Source organism: Python bivittatus, unplaced genomic scaffold (assembly GCF_059951505.1).
Source record: "Python bivittatus isolate LINGU-HERP-01145 unplaced genomic scaffold, Pbiv_v1 ctg000160_np1212, whole genome shotgun sequence".
Lineage (NCBI taxonomy): Eukaryota > Metazoa > Chordata > Lepidosauria > Squamata > Pythonidae > Python > Python bivittatus.
This window is the reverse complement of record NW_028277076.1, coordinates 9,129,417-9,154,610: the sequence shown is the minus strand read 5'-3', so window position 1 is coordinate 9,154,610 and position 25,194 is coordinate 9,129,417. Positions and strand designations below refer to the sequence as shown.

General features: G+C 45.3%; 1 protein-coding gene across 3 annotated transcripts; it reads right to left on the bottom strand.

Moving 5' to 3' along the window:
- Nucleotides 1-1,567: 1,567 nt before the first annotated feature.
- Nucleotides 1,568-24,971, bottom strand: ZER1 (zyg-11 related cell cycle regulator). 3 transcript variants are annotated; one of them, XM_007442909.4, is made up of 16 exons: nucleotides 24,813-24,971; nucleotides 18,026-18,328; nucleotides 16,348-16,498; nucleotides 15,205-15,635; nucleotides 13,999-14,175; nucleotides 12,413-12,527; nucleotides 12,178-12,324; nucleotides 10,408-10,581; nucleotides 9,614-9,829; nucleotides 7,605-7,646; nucleotides 6,329-6,448; nucleotides 5,713-5,828; nucleotides 4,265-4,453; nucleotides 2,971-3,068; nucleotides 2,438-2,540; nucleotides 1,568-1,987 (listed from the first exon to the last, which is right to left on the bottom strand). In XM_007442909.4, exons 2-16 carry the CDS (start codon nucleotides 18,181-18,183, stop codon nucleotides 1,930-1,932), a joined length of 2,295 nt encoding a protein of 764 aa, XP_007442971.1. In that variant the 5' UTR covers nucleotides 18,184-18,328; nucleotides 24,813-24,971; the 3' UTR covers nucleotides 1,568-1,929. The 3 variants fall into 3 exon arrangements, with proteins under 3 accessions (XP_007442971.1, XP_007442970.1, XP_088003275.1); XM_007442908.4 differs by having other exon boundaries at nucleotides 18,026-18,325; nucleotides 24,813-24,968; XM_088147149.1 differs by lacking the exon at nucleotides 24,813-24,971 and adding an exon at nucleotides 24,532-24,554 and having other exon boundaries at nucleotides 18,026-18,325.
- Nucleotides 24,972-25,194: the final 223 nt, after the last annotated feature.

Genomic DNA, 25,194 nt, shown 5'->3' with positions numbered 1-25,194 from the left:
AGGACTTAAGGCCAGGTTTGGAGATACAACTGGGCCTGAACCCAGGGCCTTCTGTCCCACCACTGCCCTCTGCCTGGCCATCTCTCTTGCTAGCTTATCCTTCCCAGGAGCTCAGATCAAGGACAGGAGAGCCCACCGGAACCCAAACGTCCACAGTGGCATCTAATTCTCTAGCACGGTTGTCTGATTCAAGAAATCCGAGTCGATTACTCATATCAGCCGTAGACAAGAAATCAACCAATTGCATTTCCTAAAATCATGAAGCTGGAAGGGACCTCAGCTTATGGACCTATATTCAGAAATCCAACTCCGTTTCTGAATATAAAAAAAACCCAATATCACTGAACAGAAAAACAAGTTGGATGCACGTGTGAACTGAAGAAACGCATTCTTCTGTGTGTGTGAGAGAGAGCAACGAGTGAGAGAACCATCTCTTTCAAGAAAGCACCATCTGCACCCTTGCGTTAAAGCCATTAATTTTTGTTTTGTTCAAAGGAAGCCTGGTTCATAGGGGGAAAGGACGTTTTCTATAGATTAAAAGTTTGAAACCGGTTACCCAAGCCTTCCACCCAACTTCCTCTGTTTGTCAAAGAGAAAGTCTACAAGGTGGCCCATGCACCAACCCGTCCATGTTCCAAAGGATGTCCTGTTTTGGATTCTGCCACCCTGCACGCTCCCTTCTCCTTGCAGGAGAATCTTCTCCTCGCAGCCTGGGGAATCTAAATTTGCAAGTTTATCTATCTGTCTCAGCTTTCTGATCAAGACACTCAAGTAGCTTCCAAGGAAACGTTAACCCAATGTTTCTCAACCTTGGCAATTCTAAGATGGGTGGACTTCAACTCCCAGAATTCCCCAGCTGGCTCAATTCCTCAGCAAAGCTCAAGTCATTGTAGGATAGATCAAGAGTGTTTTGCTTGTATCGTCCACATAGTGTACAGCGGCCTCTCTCCTGTCTTCAGAGCACAACAGGTTTAGTTTCCACTCCTCACACCTTTGCACAGGCCCTACTGACATTAACCCCTCTTTATGCCCACGCCTCTGGTCACAGCTAGAAGAGATGCTCTATTCCTAAAGGACTCGCTGAGACTTGATGGGGATTCTGTGTTTTTTTTTTCCCTGCCGGCTTCTGAAAACTCCCAAAGCCACTTCTAAGAAACGCCAGGCGCCAAAGCCTTCTAATATATCCTAAAGGGGGGGACAGGATGGATCAGCTTGGACCTGCCCAAATATGAACCCGTCCAAATTCCTCTGCAGCTTGCAGAGTTAAATTGCGGGGTGGGGGGGATTTTAAAAGAGAGTCCTTATTGGGGGAAAGCAAGACCACCAATTCATCCTTTCTCTTAGTGTTGTGACGGGACTGCTCCGAGGGCATTCAGACAAGTTGACATCACCCATCATCCCCAGTCCGACAGTCCTTTCTGCCTGGTCTGGGATCGCTGGCTTTGCCATTCCCGAATCATTTAGCCCTCTGGCATCCCAAAAGGGAGAACCACCATTCACTGCAGGGCTGGACCATCGTTCAGAGGAGATCTTCGTGTTCTGTATAAAAGGTCCACAGATACACGGCACCATGGATTTTCGTTTTATACAGTAATTATACACGCACACACACGCACACATACACACAAACACCAATCGGTACTTTTGAAACACCACCACCATCCCCTTTTCCAAAAAACTCCACTCGTTAAAGGGAAGCAATTTCGGTGTGCAAAAATGGTCCCGCAAAGACATCTGCTCAGGTGTGGTTTTTCTAACCCCCCCCCCCCCCGTTTCCTGAGCATCTTTCTTCTTTCTAAAGATGCCCTCGGACGCACGCTCCCGACACACCCCCGCACATACTACGGGCTTCTTCTGACAGCTAAGCTGGTGAGAAAGTCCAACCTATGTACATGTGAACTCGACTGGAGGCGGACGACACGCTCGCCTCTATCTGGAGGTGTCCATGTTCTCGTCCGTAAAGTTATTGCAGTGTTCGATGACTTTCCTAGCACAGAAGGAAAGAAGAAAGAGTTTAAGATGCAGCTGAGAAGCATCACCTGCGCTGGGGAGATTCTTGTTTTAGGACAGAGAGGGAAGAGGGGGCCAAACGGCAGGATCACGGAAAGGTCCAGAAAAAGGGGGCCAACTGCAATTTTTAATTCCTCCAGCTGGGATGGAGAAGAACCGATAACATAGTTCCCCACTATTCTGGAGTAAGAAATGCCCCAAATGGTGGCGTAATGTGGTCCTGATGCAGCTGACAAGGCCGTGTAAGATGGGCCTCCGAAGTCCCACCTGCAGTTATAAGCCCCACTGACTTGGTACTTGGGCTGGGTATGGAGACCCTCAGCTCATCCCCCCATATTTAAATATTTTCTCAGGGAGGGGAGGGGAGGGGAGGGAGCGCAGCACTCCCTAAGCCCCTGGGAATGCACCTGTCCCCAAGAGAGCTTACCTTCCCATCTCCTTGGTTTCTGGCCGTGCTGATGCCATTTGAATCATGTCCTGCAGGAGAAGAAGCCCCCCTTCTTTGATCAACAGGGGGCAGTATTTGTCCGCTGGAGATGAGTGGGAAAAAGAGGAAGCAGTGAGGGGCTGGAGGTAAATTTGAAAAGCCGGCCCTGTATCCCCCACCCTTTGGAAGTCGCTCCCCCACCCCTGCCAGATCCAGCTAATCTCCACCGTAGCTACGTACCTGTGGGAATGCAGTGAACACACAGACCCCCCCTTTGAAGAGGCACCTCTAAGGCCCACTTCCTATCCCACCTACTGTGGGCAATGCCAAATTTTACTGAAAGTTTTGGCCGTTTGTGGTCATTACTCTTCTGATGAATTGATTTGCCAACGATTTCAAGAGGTGGAATTGGGGCAGGATGGAAAAACTAGACCTCTCTACTGATAACATTCATAATGCCAAGAGGCACCACTGTCATAAAGACCCAGGCTTTTTACCCCAATTCAATACCGGACCAATATAATTTAACTTACGGTAGACAGAAACGAGGTTGTAAAGGGCCCACGTTGCCCAGTGTTGGCTGACTGGAGAGATCCATTGAGGGATAAGTCTCAGAATTGGTTCAAAGGATCTGTTCAAATAACCATCAGAACTCAGATTAAGATGGAGGTGGGGGAAAGGAAGGAAAACTGGAACTATAGATCCGCAGCCTAGGGGAAAAACATGCCCCATTTCCTATCTTCTCCAGTGCCCGATTCAGATATAACATTTATCCCACCAAGCGATGGCCCAGATTTCTAAATGTATCTTCTGGAATTCAGTGCAAAATGATGCAGTGCAGGTGGAATGTACGGCCTTTAAAAGGGACATCTGTGGTGTTTTAGAGAGGGGGTCTCACCTGAAAAGCAAGGCAAACAGGTGGCCCCTGGTCTGTGACCATAATAAAATATTAAAGACAGGTGGCCATGGACTCAGAAGAAGACAGTAACCACTGTCACCAGCTGCTGTGGATTGTCAAATGATCAGCCAGCAAGGGACAGAAAACCGGAGGAAAGAAGTAGAATGGTGTCCTTTTAAAAGGAGGGGTGGATGGCAGGCACTGGAGAGAGGTCGCTCCAAAACACCCTATTTTTGTTGCAGTTCTCGCTAGGTAACAGCTCTCTGCCATGAAATGGCATCTTTGTACTCAAAGGCCCCAATTATTTATTTATCCCCAGAGGCCGGGAATACGGAACCCTTCTAAGTGGTCAGCTGCTGCAAGGCCATTTCTCACAGCGTTTGCTGGAGCAGCCCTCCCACCCCCTGGCGCTTTTCAGATGCCCTGGGGATCGGCTGCCTAGCTGTGACATTATTTAATTATTTTCATCATCATATCTGAGCTCCTCTTTTTATGCTGTAAATGCCAGGAGGAGCAGCAGAGAAGAAGAGTGTTTTAAAAAAAATAAAACTCCAGGATGACTCGATTAAAGGCTGGGAACTTGGGGACAAGTAATGCCTGAAGGGTACCAAGCTGGAGAAAATTTGCAAGAGGCTGGATACTTTCCCGGAGAAGCCAGCGAAAGCCACCAAGGAGCCTTTTCAGTTCTTAAGCAAGCGATGGGCAACACACATTTTCCCTTAAGAGAAAATACCTGAACTTTTGATCTGGACATCCCAAAAGAACTCATGAGGTTCTACATGAAAAAAAAACCCTACCAGCCACAACAGGAACACAACCAAGATTAATTTCAAACCACGCTGGGGCAGGAGGAAGCCCTGCCAACAGAAAAGCTTACATGCCTGATCAGGTGGATCAAGGTGGTCTCTTTAAACAGCTGATCTGCTGACCTGTAATTAATGTTTCGCCTGGAATTGACATCCCAGCGTTGAATTGCTGCCCACATTCGGTCCACAACCTCCTCCCTGTGGGGCTCAGCGATCATCCAGGCCTCGGGCCCGTCGAACATGATGTGAGAAAGGACCCCGCAGGCGTTGTATGACACTTCGATCCCGTCAGCTTCGCTGTCCAGGAGGTTGCTGTGGCAAAAGGTGTTCCAGAAATCAGTATTTCAAGCCCCAAACCGTGTGCAGTCAGGAGCCCTTAAAAATCACCCCCGCGGGAAAAAAAAATGAAATTATGATATATGGATTTGACGATTAGTTAAATTAATAGATTATACAAAATATGCACGTCAAGATGTCATTTTAGAGTAAGAGGTTATTTTATGATTCATTTATATCTGCTGTATAAGAAGGCGGAAGTTATTCTTTTTGCATTTCTTTTTTTCTTCTTTTCTATTTTCGATCACTTTTGTTTTCTTTCTGTATTTCTAGCTTTTCTGCTTTCTACTTTTCTTATTAGTTTTTGCTTTTTAAAATTTAATGAAGTTATTTTTAAAAAATCATCCCCACAGAGTTCCACAGCCCAATACAATTGCAAAGTTGGAGGGGACTTTCAGGGTTTCTCAACGTTGGCAACTTTAAGACGTGTGGACTTCAACTCCCAGAATTCCCCAGCCACCATGCTGGCTGGGGAATTCTGGGAGTTGAAGTCCATACATGCTGGTCACTGGGAAATTCTGGGAGTTGAAGAAATTAACAGCAAGTCAATGGAAATGGATTCTTACTGCTAACAGACTAGACCTTCAACTTTTATAGACCCACTTCTTCAGTGGATTGAAGTCCAGATGTAACTTGCAACTTATGAACAAGTTGCTTAAAAACACAGATTATAGACAGGCAATTGCAATTAAATATCACCGCCCTTTATTGAAACCACCATGAAATGCCATTTTGCCTTTGAATTCTCTGTTTTTCTGCACGCCCTATCTTACATTTAGCCTCGGCTGGTGGATTTCAAAGCATAATTAAAAAATAAACAGCTTCAGCCTGAATTAGTTTCAGGAAGAGAAGGGGAGGCAAATACCCTTCAAAGTAGCATGGGATTTTAATCCAAGCTAGGTAGGGTTTTTGAAGTGCTGAAAGTGAACTGGGCGGGGAAAAGAAATGTTGGAAAAATAATTGCAGCTCCCTTAGCCTTTGAAATGTCCTCAACGCTGAGTAACAGATATTTAAAATACATTTTGAACTCTTCTCTCAATTTGCAATGTTCAGCTGAGTGAGCGGACGCTGTAACTTTAAACTGGGACCTAAGTGCCTTGGAAGGATCCCCATCTGATGCATTGACTTGTGTTTGTACTTCTGGCTATGAATTTGCTGCCCAACTCATTTTAAGCACCCGCGCAAACAACCACGGCTGCCTTTTTACCCCACCGCGAGGCAACGGACGCCTTTACCTGAAGACGCTGATGAACTGGGACGTCATAAGCTGAGGACGGAGCTCTTGAACTTCGGCTACATTTCCCAGAAGGCCCAGCATGTTGCGATGCAGCTCCTGTTTGTTCGGAAACTCCTAAGGGAAAACAGCCACTCTGTCAAAGCAGGATCTCAGCAGCCCAGACATCCAGGAAATCTGGCTCTGCCAGAGGGGAGTGATCAGGGATGCTTCATAATCTGCTAAATTCCCAGTAATCCTTAACCGGTTTTTAAACTTTCCCAGGGGGCGGAATCCCAGATCCCCTGATTAAGAGGCAAAGGGATGGAAAAATGGCTGTGTAAACGAACTTTTCTCCCCCTCAAACCCCCTCAAGACCCCAAGGGTTCCAGCGAACCAGTACAAAAAAAACCCGTTTCAACACAATGCAAATTGGTAGCCCGCGGCAAGAGCCCCAAAGCCCTGTGTAGCCAGCTCTGATGTTCAGTAGGCGAGGGCCACCAGAAGGGGAGGCCAGGAAGTCCAGTAGAATGAAATAGGAGAGGGAGACCCCTGGGCTCAGCGGCAGTGGGGGAGGGATGGAGAAGGAAGGGCCCAAGTTTGCAGAAGTAGAATGAATAAAATAAAATGCCACGCACCTTCAAGCACTCCAGGAAGAGTTTCATGCCGCTGTAGTTCAGGAACATTTCGCAGTTGCTAGGGGTCTCGTCGGTGATGTTCCATAAGGCGCTCCAGGAGAACTCCATCACTTGGTCACACTGCCCGTGCCGAGGAAGAGAAGAAGTTGTTCAAACTCGCAAGGGACGAAGGGTGCGTAAGACAGGGGAGCAACGGGGAGCAATCTTACAGGATCGACTGGACTGCACCAACGTCATAATACTTGGGGGATTCTGGGAGAAGCAGTGTGGCATGGTGATTAAGGTCTTTGGACTAGGACCAAGGGGGGTGCTGGTTCTAGTCCCCCTCAGCCACGGAAGCTTCCTGGGGGCCATCCCCCTCTCTTAGCCCAGCCCATCCCACATGGTTGTTTGGTGGGAAAATGGTGGGCAAGAGTGTGGTGTAACCCCCTTGGCTAACAAACCAACTCATAAACGGGTCCTGCTCTGAGGTTTCAGCCAGTTGTTGTTCCTTCTTTATTTTGTATCCAAGTGTTTGTTCCGTCTTATTTTCTGTCCTTCCCACCAGGATCTGGTGAGAGAGGCTGGAGTTGAGAGCTGTCCTAAGTCCCCCCCAGCCCCCCAACAGGAGCTTCTGCGGCTGAGGGGAAATCTGAACCTGGGTCTCTCCACTGGACCACCCTGACCTGTGGGCTGAGAAGGAAGGACTGGTGCAAAGTCCCCCAGGAACCTTCTGCAGCTGAGGGGGGGGGCAGCCCAGCAGTGTCCCCCTACTCCACACCAGCCTGGCCTTTTTCCTACTTCCATGCCTTAACCACGACACCACTGTGATTCTCCTCCACCCTTACTGAGCGCAGAGCATCCAGAGATTTAGGAGCCCCCCTGCCTGCGAGCACCAAGCTGCCAGCCCCTTGTTAAGAATTCCGAGGCACGCCTTGGAAGCAGATGTCGTGTAGAAAGAAACAAGGAGGAAGGAGAACAGGACAAAGAGCTATGAGTATCGCAATACCTACAGCAGTTCCAACCTGCCAAAACTAAATACATTCTTCTTTCCACGCACGGCCGGAGCGGGGAAGGGAGCAAGGAGCAAGGAGCAGGGCCGGCCAAGGCAAGCTGGGTCCTGCTTGCTGGGTCACCAGCTGAGAAGCCCCGGGCCAGGGTGGTCTTCCCCTGCTTGGGTTCACTTCATTTCATTTTATTCTTTCGCTTATATTACGTCTTGTCTTGCCCGTGACCAGGAAAAGTGACCTGTTTGTTTTTCTTGGATCGCCAGTCCTTTGGGGAATCCAAAACTTACTGTTTTATCCACCAATTTCTTCTGAATCAGCTTCAGCATGGTCTGTTGGAAGAAAAAAACGAAGAACTGAGTCACGAGCAAGCGGCTGAATTGCAGAGGAAAGGAAGGGGCGGGTTCAGGGTTCGCTGACGAGTTCATTTGATGGTCTTTGAAGACATGCTGCTGAGTACTTTAATAATGTCAAACCAAAGTTTCTCACGGCAGAAGAAATCTATTAAGCAGCTCTTTAGACTTTTTAAATCTCCATTTCTTTCTCTCGCTATAAAATCAGCAGCTCTTCTTAAGGCCAGGGATATGTGTTAATAAACACAGGTAGTCATCGACTTACGATCATTTGTTTAACAACTGTTCGAAGTTACAACGGCACTGAAAAAAGTGACTTACAACTGGTCCTCACACTTATGATGGTTGCAGCATCCCCGCAGTTGTGGGATCAACATTTGGGCACTTGGCAACTGGCACGCATTTATGATGGGTGCAGCATCCCAGGGTCACATGATCGCCATTTGTGACCTTCCCAGGGCGCTTCCAACAACCAAAGTCAATGGGGGAAGCCGGATTTGCTGAACGCCTGCAGTGATTCACGTACGACCATGGTGAAAAAGGTCGCAAAATCAGGCATGACTCACTTAATGATTGCATCGCTTAGCGACAGACATTCCAGTCCCAACTGTGGTCATAAGTCAAGGACCACCTGTAGTTTCTTTACGGGGGGGCGGAAGTTCTGAATGCTCTATCTTGCCTAAGCTTCAACTGAAGAAGGAAACATTATTGGTAAACTATCAGATGATAACAGTGGACGCAACACCACTTTTGCAGGCAAGGGAGGAAAAAGTGCTTCACAAATTCTTTGTACAAGGCCATTTTAATTCTGGCCAGCAAATCTCCTTTGATATCTTGTCAAGCAATCAGGCAACATGAGAAACAAAAATCCTGTGTTCTATCTACTGAGTTAATGATGTTATTGATTTTTGTGGTTGTGGCTCTGAAAGTTTTATGAGACTCTTTGGAGCCCAAAGGCAGGATATTGGTAGGCGAGTAGAAACATCAGCATTCTCTCTCTCTCTCGCCTCCTTTCTTTCTTTTTTTAATAGAAACATCAACATTCTTAGGAAACCAACCAACACATCGTGAGTTTGAAACAGGTCTCGGCAGGCAGAATCACAAGAACAGCAAAATCAGGACCAACCCTATATCCCTCTAGCTCAGTACAGTCTGCCTCGGGGCGGCTCTTCAGGGTTCAGAATGATAGACTGCCAGAAAACATCTTCAGCAAAGCAAGTGTGCAAACACACAAGCAACGTCCTTCCCTTATCTAACATTCTTCAAACATATTTCAATTGCATTTGAATAAGTAATGCAACAATTTCCACACCTTTGGAAAATCAGGTTAGTCCCTCCCATCTTGCATATAATTAGAGTTGAATGGGCCATTTTAGCCCCCCCACCGATGTAATCCCAAAATCCTTTCCCCACCGTCATATCCCTCCTCTGATTTTTTAAAAATTCTTTTTCTACGAGATAATTAGGAAATATTTCATTATTATCTATCTGCTATCAGTTCCATTTTCCATTAATTTATCAAGACAATTTTGTTTTTATCTTCTAGGTTATTAGCTACCTCACTGTACTGTTTGTGTCCCTACAAAATGCTCCAGTAACTCTTTTTTGGGGTTTGCACATGGCCTTCAACCATAAACTAGCCAAAGGGCTGGGTCTGGGCACCTGCTAAGCCATAAAAAACTAACCAGGTTGAAAATTCACCGAGTTTAGCCTGCTGTGTCCATGCAAAGCATTCAACTGACTTGTCTTACTCTGTTGTGCAAACCTAGCTATTTTATGCAAAGTGACAGGCAATTCCTCCCCACTCCATTCTTCCTAGTCACGAACAAAATTGTTGAAAATTCAAGAATGGCCCAAGCATATCACACCACCACCACCACCACCACTGGTGTGAAAGAGGGACAGAAATATCAGTCTTGCTTGGTCTCGCATTCAGCCAAACCCACCATGACAAACCCCATCCTGCCGACAGCCTCTTTGTGATCGTTGTCCACCTGACAGACCAGCGCGTTGCAGAGGTGCACTGCGATGCGCTGGATCGATTCATCCTGCCGCGTGGGGTTCAGGATGTTCAGCAGCAGTTCGTTGACCCGTCGGTACTGGAATTCCAGCTCTTCTGGGATGCTAAAATTGCACAAGGTGAGGCAGCAGTTCCGCTGCACCTGTGGAGGGAGAGCCTGGATGAGCCAGCCCAGCCAGTAAGGCAGACCAGGTGTTTGGGGTGCCGTAGTTCCTTCCAACCTGACTTGAAAAGCAACCAATAAATCAATGCTGGGGGATTCTTGGTGCTCTCCGAGCTGGGTGGTTGCTTTGCAAACGTTTCAATACCCAACTAGGTAACATCACCAGTGTGAGGGAGGGTGGGGTTTGCTGCCTGTTAATGATATACAGTAGCTATATGAAGCTCCTGATGATGTTACCTACTTGGGTAATGAAATGTCTGCAAGCAAACCACCAAGCTCAGAAGGCACCACAAACTCCACGGTTCAACCCTGAGCTACAGATAATTCTCTTCTATCACATCCTCTCTTGAGCTTAGGCTCCACCCTTTTTACCTCCAGCCCCGCCCCCAGCTGTCAAAAGTTTGAGTCTTGGGAGATGCTTCCCATATGCCAGCAAAACAAGGGAATAACGTGAAGACGATCAAGGCAGAGGAAGGAACAAGGACCCAATTCAAGGAAACTAGGAGGGGAGGTGGGCCCCTTGGTTGAATGGGGCAGGGGGCCGGCAGCACACTCACAGTTACTTCCTGGTAGGACTCCATGCCGTTCAGCACCACCTGGATGACCTGTTGCCGTAACTTGGCGCTCTGTTCCATGCGATACTCGGAATTGGTGAGGTAGAACAGGGCGGCGCTTCCCGTGACTTGGATATTTTTATCGTATTTGTGACACTTGAGGGCAGCGATGACCAGCTGTAGAACCAGGACAATAAACGTTGGTTACATGCATTTTGCCCTTCTTTACTCCTTTTAGGCCGGGGGAAAGAAAAGCCGACGTTTGCAAATAAAGAGATCAGCCTATTGAAATCAGCAGGCTCTTTCTGATTTTTCAACTGATGGATGGGCAAACTTTCTTAAAGGATGCGCACACACTTTTATTAAGAAGGAAGGGCACTGGAAAGGAAAACAGACTTGATTTCCCAAAACAGATCTGGCACCTGCTATATCACAGCCCAGAGCAATTGGGGGAAAAAATAAGAAGGCAGGTACCTAGGGTTTTACATGCTGGCTGGGGAATTATGGGAGCTGAAGTCCACACATCTCAAAGTTGTCAAGGTTGAGAAACACTGGCCTAAGCTATGGAACAATCTCCCCTGTGATATCCAACTGGCCCCATCCATGTTGGCCTTCAAAAAGGCCCTGAAAGATATGATTCTTCCCCCAGTAAGTTGAGTCTGTAATAAAAATTGTGCTGTGTGTCAGGTCCCTGGAGGAGACATCTTTCCTTTATTATGTTTTATTATTTTTTTATTGTTTATCCTGGATGTTTTTAATCCATTAGCTTTCCAGAGTCACTTTGGAAGTGAGCAGCTATATAAATGAATGAAATAAATACTGTAGATATGGGTGGATAAGCCGAGAATTTCAGGTGCCAAAATACACCCGCAAAATTGGGTTCGGTTTATCCACAAGTCTATTCAGTAACACTTTTCTAAAGTGCCCATATATTCCATATATAGTCCATACTTGCGGATAAGCCGACCCTCAAAGTTTTAACCAAAATACCATGAAAAATGTGCCATCTGCAGATAAGCCAATTGTTAAAATTAAAACACACGAAAAGTTAAAGGGTTGGCTTACCCTAACCTGTGAGTCTATTTGGTGAATCAGATTCCTTTGTAAATATTACTAGACAACCCTGCGACCACTGAGTCATCCTTTGAGAGAAAGGTAGTACAGTCTGATGTGACTAGAATGAACATTAAATTTTAGGCTGACCATATTTTTTTTACCCCAATGCTGGATGGTCCCCTGATCATCTAAGAAGACTAAATATCATAAATAGAGAAATAATTATAGCCGCAAACGAATTTCCACAATAAGTCAATATTTACTTATCTAAACAGATAGAACAACCACAGGTGGGCAAAAAAGCAGCAGGAGTGACTTACGACTTCCTGCCAGCTTCCCTATTGACTTGGCTTATGGGAATTGGGCAGGGACCATTGGTAATCACATGAGCACAGGGATGTTGCAACATCCACAACTTTGCGACCAAAAGTGGTCTGCACCTTGTGAAAATTTCAATTCCAGAGGAGTAATGGGTCCTGGATTGTTTACCTATTCTTTAAGTTAGTGGATTTTAGGTACCTTGATTCAAAAATTGTTGCAGTACAATGCACGGTTTGGACTAACTTGAGGGTACAGACAAACAAACAGATGAACACAATGAGAGTTTTAGTAGTATATAGATTTCTTTGTAAAGAAACAAAGGCAAAAGAGCCAGGGCACCTGCGAACTCGGTGCTGAGTTTAAACTGAGCACCTTCCCCGGTCGCAGCCAACTCACCTTGAGGGCTCTTAAGAGCTGCGTGCAGCGCTCAATGCGGGCGATGTCGAAGAGGAGGTTGATGGCTTGTGATGTGATTTCAGGCCGGTGTTCGGTATACGCCTCAATGGCATTGAGGACCTGTTCTTCGTTCTTATCCCCTGTGACCTGATGTTGTTAAGAGAGGCGATCAGAGGCCAGGAAGAAGACAGCCTAAGAAAAATGTTTGTTAGAACTGGCTCGGCTCTGCTTTTACCTTGTAGGCTGGGATATGCGAGAGACGGCAAAGGGAGACTTCAAAAAGGCCCAAGAACTGCAGAGGCTTTTTCAGGTTCCTGAAAGGGGCAATGCTACTCTTCGCTGGGTTGGTGCTGAAGGAACAAACAAGAGAAATGAGCAGGCTGTCCAAGGAGAGACGGTCCCCCCAATCTTGGTGAGAGTCAGACAACCTGGACAGAGAGGGGCTGTCCTTTTTTGGAGGGGGGATCTCTGGGGCTGCAGAAGTCCTGATGCCACATCCCCAGAGAAACCCGTTTGCGTTTTGAGGCTTTGCTAAAAGCAAAATTCACTTCCTGAGCCGATTAGCAGCTTCCTGCATCTATTCTTTCATCAAGGCCGCTGAAATCACATCCCCTGAAAGTCAGCCTCTAAAATTTGAAGAATTTTGGGAAGGTGTATGAAAATGGGTCGCCCACCCAGATCTAAGCTAACACTGCTTTTTGGGTGGAGATGTTTGCGGCTGCTGAGGGACGGTCTCTCCTCATCTTTATGTTGGTTAGGGAATCATGGGTGCTGAAGCCCAACATATCTTCTCTTTATTGTTTTTTTTCCTCTAAAATTGCCAAGTACTGAAACCTTGGATTGCATTGATGCTAATGCTTCTGAACTGTGTCCCCCCCCCGGAAAATGGCTGTTGCCTGAAGGGTGTGTAAAAAAAAAATGCCCTGAAAAAAGGAGTAAGAAAAATAATGTTGACATTTAAAAGAGCAAATTTAGGAGTTAAGGGAGGTTGGCACAAACTTGCTTTGAACAAGGGAGATTTTCCTTCAAATCTCTTCTCTGTCTTCCAACTAGACTGTGGACTGTTGCTTAACTTTCTACTGGCTCTATAGGACACCATCATTCTGAAGGTAAAACTGGACAAAATTGGGCTGAAACATGAAACGATGCTTTCAGGCCCATCCTTCTATTTGAGCAGTAGCCTTTAGCGGTAGCAAGCAGGGATTTTTCCAGCCTTGTGGAAGATTGTGAGGATTGAAACCAGGACCTTCCACTAACACAACTGTTCCATTCCTAAACTATATACTCATCTCGTCACAAACATTTTCATGTTTTTCTTACCAAAAAAAAGAGGGGGGGAAGGGAGGGCCGAAAGGGTGACTGCACGTTTCTCAGATATCCTTGATCGAAAAGGGGGATTAAAAATGCAATAAAATCTCTGCTCAGTTTGAAAGATTGTGGGGAGACTGGGAGAGGAATGGAAGAGAGGATAGACGTAAACAATCCGGAGACAGATGGTTAGCAAGTCTGTTTGCAACTTATCTCATAAATGGCAACTCAGCCCAGTGGCCAGAAAGCCGGGAAGAAGCATTTCTAATCAAGGAGACTCTGCCTTAATGAACTCACTGTAAATGAGGATGCGAAAGGCCTCTTCCAGTTTCCAGGATTGGGCATTTACCCCAAGACTAGCATTAAAGATACTTGACGGATGTCTGCAATGTTTGTTTCCTTGACCCTGGCTGCAGGACTTGACCAACAGCCACTGACCAGCCTTTTCCTCCAGACTGGCAGCGCACCCAAAAAGAATCCTTCTCCCTTCACGGGCAGCCCTGTCCAACCCACCTGGCCTGGTCTGCTTTCTCATCCAAACAAGCAACGGTGCAGTTCTCCAGCATGGTGTGACCCGAGATATCCAGGGAAGTAAGGTTGCTCAGATTCTCCACGAAGAGGTTCAGGACTTTGCGCGTCAGCTTGAATTTGTAATAACTGGACAGGCGGTCTCGGGAGATGTCTAAATGTCTGGAGGCAAACAGGGGGCAGTTCAGGGCCTACCAGTCACTCTGATTCTGTAAAAGGGGAGACTAACTGGAGAAAAGTCTTGAGAACACCACGAAGCCTTGACAGGCCATAATAAATATGTTAATGATCTTTCAAGGAACTCGGTTTTCATTTCTGACTATTCTTTTGGGTTGTTAATTGTTTTACAGTATTATAAAATGCAAATACATTATTAGAGTTCAGATATTAGCTAGGCACAGTGGTCTTTGAACAGTATAAACTAAAAATTGCTGACACTATAATAATTTAGATAACTTAAACCTTTAATGGTAAGAAAAGAAATTTATATCAATGTTAACTATAATTCTGAGATGTTAATGAACATAAGGTTGCTTAAATTACAGCTACGTGTGGCACTGATAGACTACTGCAAAATGCATTGAATTATTTTATAACATAATGAGGATTTCAATCTTCGGCTTGACACTTAATACTGAGATCTCCATTGCATTATTATTTATTGATGTTTATGAATATGAAGAGGAAGAAAACAAAACAAAACCAAGAAAATAATTAAAAAGGAAAAATAAAAGAGCTGCTTGGAAAAATAGGTAACTTCCCCCTTCTTTATACTTCACCTGATTTGCAGTATTTATAAACATTTAGACTCCCCCTTAGAAACCATATTGTATGTGCTTGTATTCATTTCTGATCGTAATTGTGTTGATTTTTAAAGTTGGGTATGCACAGGGGTGTGTGTGTGTCTATAGGGGTTTACACAAAGATAAAGGTGGGATATAAACTTAATAATAAAAAATAAAATAGAATAAAGTTCTGTACGCACCCCAATTCCATGGATGGTGAAGAAAAGGACAGAAGCGTCATTCTGAACGCCAAATGCAGCTTTCTCAAAACATGAGAAATTGTGGGATCAGTTATTTTTCTTCTGTGCCTCTCTGTCTCTCTCTCTTCCCTTGTTTTTCCTTTTTCCTTTTCTTCCCTACCTCAAGAACGTTTAATAAAACGCAACCCTTTTAAGAAACGACTGACCTGAGCTTGCGAAGCTGTGCTATCACCTGAATGTGCTCCTCGCTGAGGTCCATGTTATACAGCACCAAGGAGGCAAGACTGTCCTTCCACTGAGTCAGGAAGTGGATGTCGTTGAGCTGGATCCAGGAGAGATCCAGGGCGGTGAGGGAGGCCAGCGGCCGCAGGAGGCTTTCCACGTTGATCCCTTCGATCATCCGGCCCAGGTTGAGAAAGCGGAGACGGCGGAAGCCTTCGAAAGTGAAGTCCTTCACCAGGACCTGCCGGGTGGGGTTGAAGTCGTCCTCACACCCGCCTGGGTTCTCCTCTTCGTAAAAGAAGTTGGTGCAGCCGAAGAGGCTGAGCGAGACCAGGGTGGGGCTGAAGCTGCCCAGGGTTTGGAGGCTCTTGGCTGTCAGCTTCTCGCAGTTGGTCAAGAAAAGCTCAACTAGATCCTGCAAGTTAAACAAGGGGGACTGAGGAAGGCACACTGCTACCCAACTCCACCATTCTTTGACTGGGGAGACAGTTCTGGAGGGGAAGGCAGGGGACTCTTGGGAGTTTACAGCATATGCTGCGAGTGCGCTCAGAAAATGGCTTCCAGGATGGGTGAGATCAGTGATTTATCGCCCATTCATCTTTGGGCTTTTGTTCAGAAGGTTGCACCACCACCCTGTTTATTTTCTCAGAATGCCTCTGGGGAGCATTCAAGGCTGAGGGACATGCTTGCAAATCAAGATGGGGCTGCAGGCTGGCGCTGGACACCATGCCAGGTTCCTAATTAATGTTTTTCAATCGACCAAATAAGTGAGACAGGGGACCGAGGGGCACCAAGGGTGGTGTTGGTGGGCATAATGGCACCCATGGGCCCCAGGCTGCCTACTCTGCAACATTGGCAAAGCCACAGGCTAGTTGAGGAGAAATAAATATTCCTAAAGTAAGACACCTTTGCGTCTTTCTTAAAAATTTCCAGGTCTGGCTTCACTTGCATCAAATCCCTTTAATCCACAGGGAGTCGTCTTCAGGCTCCCTCCTGGTTTTATGCTGAGCCCAGATTTCTAATTGCCAGAAGCCAATGCTCTCCCTCGGGCAGACTTTGTAATGTGAAGTGGAACAAACAGACCTTCCATATGCTACGCAGATTCATGAAAGAGAAACGGACGTCACCTGCTTCCGAATGGCTTCCAGGTCTTGATCCTGCACAATGTCCTCTCGCAAGTGGATGCGGGCGAGCCGGGTGCTCCGAGGATCCGAAAAGAGGGTGAAAAAGTTTTCGTTGTGTTCAAAGAAGGTGTCCGCGTTTACTAGGTCCACATAGCTAGGAAAGAAACAGGTGTCCAGAGAGCAATGTTGTGTTCTTTGCTACCTGAGTCCACCAGAAGCTTCCCGGGAGCAGGGAGGACCCCAGAAAGGGCTGACCTTGGGGGGGTATGAAAGAGCCATTAAGGAGGACCTTGGAGAAGAGTTTGCACGGACTAGAGATTGAAGGAAGCATGAGAAAGACATTGAAAATAACTTTGCCTTGATTTTGTTTTGTACAAGGTGAGACAGACAGAAACAGGCTTTCAAAATTGTTGTCAATCCTTCATGGTAGGCCAGATCAAGAAACAAGACACCTCAGGGATACCAGAAATTGTATTTTATTATTGTCAGGTAGAATAACAGAATTGTGAAAGCCTCTCCAAGTTTCTCTCTCTCCCATTTTATGCTAAACCAAATCAAAGCTGGATGACTGAGTTTCTCACGTCCTTCAATTTCTGGCCTGTGCAATTTCTTCACCAAGTCTCTCCTTTATGCCTCACTCCTTTCTTCCCCCCTTAATGGCTCTTTCATACCCACCTCAAGGTCAGCTCCAAATTCCTTTACACTAGCCTTCCTTACAGGGGTGTTGTAGGGATAAGACTGGGCTGGTAGGAGAAAAATACCACATATGCTATCCTAAGAGAACCGGTATGGTATGATATAGTGGTTAAGGTGTTGGACAGGCTTCAGGGAGGTTCTAGTCTACCGTCAGCTAAAAGTGAATTTTGGCCACTCAATCACTCTCAGCCCAATCTGCCTCACAGGGTTGTTGTGGGAAAAATACGGAAGTGCTATATATGCTGCTTTGAATCCCAGAAGGAAAGGTGAGGTGTAAATCGAACAAATAAAATAAAATAAGTAATCATCTCGGAAGGCATCCTACTTCAGACACATTATGTGGACACCCAGCTCTCTGGAGAAGGTCTGATGGTCTGAAAGGTGGAAAGAAAGAGAAGAAGAGGATGACCAGCAGCAAGATGGATGGACTCGGTTACAGTGGCGATGGGAGCGCTGTTGGAAGACCTGAAGGACCAGGTTGTGGACAGATCCTCCTGGAGAAAATCTATCTATGGGGTTGCTAAGAGTCAACGATGACTTGACTCCTTGACTTAATCAATCAATTAATCAATAAGAAGAAAGAGAAAAAGAGGATGACCAGCAGCAAGGTGGATGGACTCAGTTACAGTGGTGATGGGTTCACCGTTGGAAGACCTGAAGAACCAGGTTAGGGAAAGATACTCCTGGAAAAAATCTGTGTGGTCACTAAGAGTTGACCCTGACTTGATTGCACATAATCAATCAATCAATCAATCAATCAATCAATTTCTACCCAGACAAGCTATACAATCCCCAGAGAAGTCCATAATCCTGGGAAAGGTGGAAGGAAAGAGAAGAAGATGATGACCAGCAACAAGATGGAGGGACTCAGTTACAAGTGGTGAAGGTCTACTACGTGGTCGCTAAGAGTTGACATTGACCTGATAGCACATAATCAATCCATCAGTTCTAGGAGGGGAGAGAAATATAAATATTTGTAACTTACTCATTGACCAGCCTGTCGCAGATCTCACTTGGAAGGAAAATATCTGTGTGGAGCCGGAAAGTTTCGTTGTCCAACAAGTAAAAGAGAGTCCCTTCCAGGTTGTGAAGACAATAATCTATGCACAAAGTCATCAGTGACTCCGGACTGTCGGAAGCCATCTTGTGGCAGTGGAGGATGGGAAAGGGGGAAGTGAGGGAAGGGAGAACGTGAAGCAAACTTAGCAATTCTTCTTCTGGTGACTTCCTGGAACGTCCTTCCAAAGAGATTTCTGAGTGGACTTTGAAGTATGTTTCAAGGCAGCTACTGTCAAAAGCAGAGAGAGAGTAAATCAGCTCTTTTAAAACACAGCTTCTAGCAAGAGTGTCCCCATCCTTGAGCTAAGCAAACAACCTGCTTATAATTATCCCAACAGGGACAAAACAGGGGAGAGGTAAAATTCAACCTCAACTAAAGCCAGGAAAATAAAACGAATGAGTAAAAACAAGCAAGCATGTGAAAAGAAGAATAAATAGAAAAGGTGACATGCAAAAATTAGGGCACCCTGCGATTTTGTTTCATTTTTATCCTGCCCCTTCTCCAAGAAGTGCATGGCATTGTTTTAGCATGAAAACACCACTCTGGTCATTGAGCTTCCCCCAGTAAACAAGGATAAAAATAGGCCAGTAGTCCACCTCATTCTTGCAGTGAGTTTATTTTTAATTATTAGGGCCATGACTTGATTAAAGAAAACTTTGGGAACAAACCGAGCGACTTTTAAGCTAGCGATGGATTACTTCATTCGCTCTGCATAACTTTGCACAGGAAATGAATGCTCTCGAAACAGACAGAAGAAACTAAATAAAATAAAATAAAATCAGAACCCAATAAGCAAATGGCAATAAACCCCACTGATTTGTTTTCCCTAGCAGCTGATATTAAGAATCACTAGACAACCCTGTGACCCGTTGGGTCATCCTTTGAGAGAAAGGTACTACAGTCTGATGTGACCAGAATGAACATTAAATTTTAGGCTGACCATATTTTTTTACCCCAATGCTGGACGGTCCCGTGATCATCTAAGAAGAGTATGTATCATAAATAGAAAAATAATTGTAGTGGCAAATGAACTTCCATAATGAATCAGTATTTTCTTACCTAAACAGACAGACAGAATGACCACAAGCGGGCAAAAAAGCAGTGGGAGCAACTTTTGACTTCCTGCCAGCTTCCCCACTGACTTGGCTTATGGGAAGCTGGCAGGGACCATCGGTAATCATATGACTGGCCACAACTTTGTGAACAAAAGTGGTCTGAACCTTGTGGAAATGTCAATTCCACAGGAATAATGAGTCGCAGATTGTTTACTTAAGTTCGTGGATTTTAGGTACCTTGATTCAAAAAATTGTTGCGGTACAATGCACCGTTTGGACTAACTTGAGGGTACCGACAAACAGATGAACACAATGAGTTTTAGTAGTACATAGATCAGTGTTTCTCAATCTTAGCAACTTTAAGATGTCTGGATTTCAACTCCCAGAATTCCCCAGCCAGCCATGAAGACCCCTCCCCAAAGCCCAAACCCTTCCTACTCCCTTATATGACTGACCTGCAACACACTCTAGCTTCACAGAGGCATCAATTGAATGGGAGTCTCCTTGATTTTTTAACTCATTCTTTGGTACCTCTAGAGCAGTGTTTCTCAACCTTGACAACTTTAAGATGGGTGGACTTCAACTCCCAGAATTCCCCAGGCAGCCACACTGGCTGGGGAATTCTGGGAGTTGAAGTCCACCCATCTTAAAGTTGCCCAGGTTGAGAAACACTGATTGGATAGATACTGCCTCTGACACCAGAACTAATAGACTTCAAGGTCCCACTGAGGGTGATGATCATTGGCACGGCTATGGGTTCCAATTTCATTGTTTCCTTTTCAATGACGCAAAATCTCACCTCATTTTTAGAAAAAGTCAACCCTCCTTCCTATCAGATTTAAGTCCAGCATGTTTGGAAGGCATCAGCCCAGAGGAAGTTTAAGCTACAAAACTATTCAAGGGACAGACTTTGTGCATAGTATTCTAGTGGGAAAATGTGGGCTAGCAACCAAAATTGGATATCTTTTCCAAAAGTTTATACAGTAAATATTTGTTCCTTGAAAAAGCATCCTAAATAAAGTGATTTATTTCCCCAGCTTGCTGACACTCAAGAGACCTGAGGCTCAAGGTACTTCATGCAAAGGATTCTGGCTGTAGAATCACAGAGTTGGAAGGGACATCTAGTCCTTCCCCCCGATCAGGATAGGATCCACTAGGGATCTCTGACAGGTATCATCTTGCCTCTGTTTAAAGCTCTCCAGCAAAGACCTCGCCATGTCAAGTGGCAACCTGTTCCACTGGCTGATGGCTTGTACAATCAGGGTTAGGGTTAGGGTTAGTTTTAATGGACTGGTACCAAGGCAGCTTTGCACTGAGTTATAATATTAAATGTTAGGTGATGCCGTATCATGGAAATCTGAGGACTCGCGCACTCAATACCCTGAAAACACATCCTAGTTTGTGAGATGCAGGCCACGTAAATTGGTAACTCCATTACAGATCCCAACTTGAACACAGTAGCATGAACAGGCTTGGGATAAAACCAGACTGGTGTTGTGTTGATAGCCCAAATGTGTCCAAATTGTCTAGCGCTGTCCTCACCGCCAGCAGGGACGTTGCAAGTGGTACCACCCAGGCTAGAAACCTCATCTACGTCATTTGTCCTAGAGATGATATATCTATCCATGAAGGAGAACTCGCCACTTCACGTGGCAGTTGTTCCACTGGCTGACTGCTTACATAGTCCAGAAGTTCTTCCTGATGTCTACCCTGAACCTTCTCCTTGTCATTTAAACCCACCGCTTTGGGACCTGCCCTCTGAATCTACTCCTTCTTCTGTAGGACACCATCAGATAACGGAAGATTGCTATTGTATCTTCCTAATGTGCTGTAGATCAAGCATTTCCAGATCTTTTGACCATTCCTCACTGGATTTGGTTTCCAGACCTTGCACCGTCCTGACAGCTCCCCTGCTCCCCTGAACTTGCTCCACTTTGTCCCTGTCCTTTTTAAACTATGACATCCAGAACTGGACACAGGACTCCAAGCAGGATCTCACCAGGGAAGAGCAGAATGGAAGGTCTTATATACTTTTTCATTAAAAGGTGTTTAGTTGCATTATATTTGAGAAAACTAAACAAAATTTAAGATCGGGTCTACTTAAAAGACATGAGTCTGCTACAACCTTTTTGGACTAACAAATGAAAACGCATCCTAGTTCGTGGGATGCAGGCCACATAAATGGGACTGTGGAGTAATGTACTAATTATTACTGCAATATAATTACTGCAATATAATTACTGCACTGTAAATTGACACTGTGTTCAGGGCAGAAGGTTTCGTAAGCTACAACTTATTCCATCAGAAAGGAAAAAGAACAACTGCTCCTTTTAATGTAATTCAAAGGTGAAACTCATGTGGCACTTTTTTTAAAAAAAGGGATTCCCATTCCATTTGAGGATTGCAAAGGATTTTGGTGGAGACTAAAATATACATTTGAAAAAAATCAAGGTAAGTCCTATCAAAGTAGCAAAACTCATATGCTAAGCTTGTAAAAAAGATTCCTATTCCATCTAAAATTAAAAGCAAACTCCCCCTTTTCCTTCTTTCCAGACCAAAAGGAAAATAAAGAAATAAAAGTATTGTATATATAGAAAAGTATGAGAAAGGATGTCTAAATTTAAAAAAAAACAAAATACTTTGTATCAAGGGATCCACAAGTAGTACAGACTTGAATGTCAGATTTATATTTTAAAATCACTTCATATTTGCCCTGAGAGGAGCCATCCCAGATGCATCTCTGCTGATGACATCCAGTTTTGAATTCTCCTACTTACTATTAAAAGTTTCAAAGAAATAGCTATATTAACCTTTGATGCAAACCCAGTCAAAAAAACAAGAAAACATATACTCTAATAGTAATTTAAAAAACTAACCAATGTTATTGTTATTATATAAGCTTTTGAGGATCCTGTCCACAAAATAATTTTATAAAATTATTACATAATACAATTATCATACAAGTATTACGCAGTAACAAAACTTGTTAGTCTTTATGACATTACTCTTTTTTTCCACCAGATTAAAGACATCTTAAACTATCAAGATAATTTTAACTGTCTTAATAAGATCCACATATGACTAAAAAAAAATCATTTCAGAGAGACATATGAAATTCCTCTTCTAAGAAACCCCACACCATCTGTTGTTTCAGAAAATGTTAAAACAAAATCTTAACATTTAAAGAAATAAATATGATTCATTAACAGTGGGTGTTCCTTTAGGACATTAATACGCAATGAGTTCATTAATCTGATAAAACTTTAATAATTTGCCCCAAATGAGACTCTGTTACACCTGCTGTTTCTCAAGAAAGACCATCACTACGAAACTGCACCTGAGCACCAGAAAAGAAGGCTATTTTCTATTTTTCATATAGTGAAAAAAATAAATAAGACAGTGCCAGGTCCAAGTTAACTGGGAGTAAAAGCTGTCTGTACCTTTCTGGCAGCCCTAGTTCTTTTTTCAAACTTCATTACTTTCCTAGCCAGCTGCAAAATTGCATTCTCACTGATCAGTGCTGCAGTTCAACTAGGCATGGAGAAAAGCATTTAACAAAGCGCATAGAAAGATAAGGCTTAAAGAGGCCTTTGGGACACAGAACAAGATATATTTTTAAGGAAAAAGGCACGGTCATTCTGGATGGCAAGCATGAAGAAACTCAACGTGAAATAACAAAGCACACTCCCATCTACCATTGCTTGCAAAGCACAGAATTATGTTCACTTGCACCGAAATCCATGCTTCTTAGTAAGAGTATCCCACCACTCCAAAATGATAACATGAACACCTCCCTGGCCTATTTCTCACCAAAGTGAGCATGCTGACACATCAAAAACAGCCTCACATGCAAGCTGGGCCTTAGTGTGGGTTAAATCAGAATTTAGCGCTTTGTAGTCAAATGTCCCCAAGCGTGAGTGAAGTCTGGAGTTCACACGCACCCTTGGGTCCTTCTGCACAATCACAAATTTAACTAGACTCCCATTTGTACAATTCATGGCTTGTCACTAAGTATACAGCAGGAATCGCAGACCAAGTTTGTACCTGGCTTGTTTAGCACTGCCTCAAGTTTGTTTTCACCTACCTCTTTACAGACAAGTTAGAAACTGTAGAAAGCAAAACTAGATCCTGGTTATTTTCTCTACAAAGAAGGAATCCATAAAGACTCATCGGTACAGAGTCATGCTAAATCATAGGTTAGGCTGCATTCACACATACAAAGCCCTAGAGGAGTTTATTTTGTTTGAGCTTAACGCAACATGTGAACCCAACTGCTGTCGTTTGTAAACCAAGATTCATGGTAGGCAACTTGTGCTGGCTGAAAGCTGCATTGAATATAGTGCCAGAAATGTGGTAGTAGTGGGTACAGCCAAAGAAAAAGTAAAATTTCATTTTATTTTAATTACAGTTAAATAAATAAAATTACTCTAGCTATGCATCAGAGAATTAATCACATCTGTTAAAGTGAAAATGACAATCTGGTAACAGCTTCCAAAGCAGTTTTGAAGCTCATCTTCAAAGATTTCTAAAGATTTCTAATTTGTATGATGGGAATTCAGGCAGCTGAAGTTTAATTAATATGTTAGGATTAAAAAAACAAGGTTCTGCACAATGTGTGAACCCAACCTTAGTGTTAAGTGTGACTACACTTACTGCTTCCAAATGTGACCTTTACGGGCCACTGATCATAGCAAAACATGCAGGAAACTAAAAAGTGACATAAAATGCTGATGGTTATCGAGACTGCCTTTTAAGCCTAGTTAAGGGCACAGAAAACCATTTCATTAAAGGAAAATGTAAAAGTGAATTTACATTTGGGGTTCTACATAAATTCTGCCTGCTGAAGGGCCAAAATCACAACACGGTAACAAGGCAAGTTGTGTCAAATATGAACTCCAGTCCCTCAAAGAGAGGCTAATGCCCAATTAGGAACAACATGATGCAGTTCACAGACGAATTCAACCTCCCCATCGAATCCTGTGTTTTTCAGACTCGGCAACCTTAAGAGGGGTGGACTTCAACTCCCAGGATTCCCCGGCGAGTCAAAAAGCCCTGATCTGGCCCACCTCGCCGACAAGGATGGGAGCTCTGCTTTCCTCAGCCCCCCTTTGCTTTTATGTGTGCAGAGAAGTTTTTCTAAGAGTTTTCGGCCCTCCTTCCTTGAGGAATTTCTCTCCCTTCAAAAGCCCTGCTTTTCTGAATAACAGCCAGGCTCTTGATTTTCTGCGATTTTGGGGGCTCGCGGACGGGCACAGCCACCTACGGAGCCCCTCCGCCCTAGAAGGGGGGTCAGGAGAAGAATCACCCCAGGCATCCAGTATCGGCTCTCGCCAAAGGATCCCACCAGACCCCTTCCTGCCATGGAAGAGACCAGACCTGCTTCCCCTTCGGGCTCAGCCAGGCTGGGGAGCAGCAGGAGCAGACTACAACTCTCATCCTCCCGGCCCCGGCCTCCTCCCGAGAGCCAAGGGGAGTCTTCAGCCCCGGGGGCGCCAGGTTGGGGAAGGCGCGCGGGGAGGGGGCATAGGAGGCGGGGGGCGGGCTTCCCCCCTCCGCTGTCGTCAAGGGGGAGCCCGGGGGCGCCTGGCGCTGCTGATGCTGCTGCGACGCCTCCCCCGGCAGCGCCCGGTCCCGCGGGCGGCCGTCCCCGCACTCACCGGACTCCCCGCCTCGCTGGGGGGAAAACAAAGCTTCGCCTCGCAGCTGGTTCCGGTTCCGGCGCGGAGAGAGCGTGGTTCCCACCGGGGTCCGCTCCCCCCACTCTTTCCCTGGCGCTCGCATTGGCATCGGCCGCCGCTGTCAACAAAACTGCACGTCACTTCCTGCAGCTCCCCCACGCCCGCCTCGGGGAGCCGCGCGAGAAGCCTTCCCCTGGGAAACAGAGGTTATGAGCGGGGAGTTCCGGCGCACTCCCCTCCTTCCCCGTAGAGCCGCTGTATCGCCGCCCTGTTGGTTGGGTGTGATGGGGGCTGTAGTCCAACCCCTCTAGTTGCCCTGAAAGGAGCTCTTCACTCCATGATTACGGGGCAGCTACTTGGA

Coding starts and splice junctions, on each gene's coding strand:
- ZER1 (XM_007442909.4), bottom strand. CDS start 18,183: ATGGCTTCCGACAGTCCGGAGTCACTGATGACTTTGTGCATAGATTAT. Junction 10,582..12,177: donor AGCTCTTAAGAGCCCTCAAG/GTGAGTTGGCTG, acceptor CTGGTTCTACAG/CTGGTCATCGCTGCCCTCAA. Junction 2,541..2,970: donor CAACCTCGTTTCTGTCTACC/GTAAGTTAAATT, acceptor ACTCATCTCCAG/CGGACAAATACTGCCCCCTG.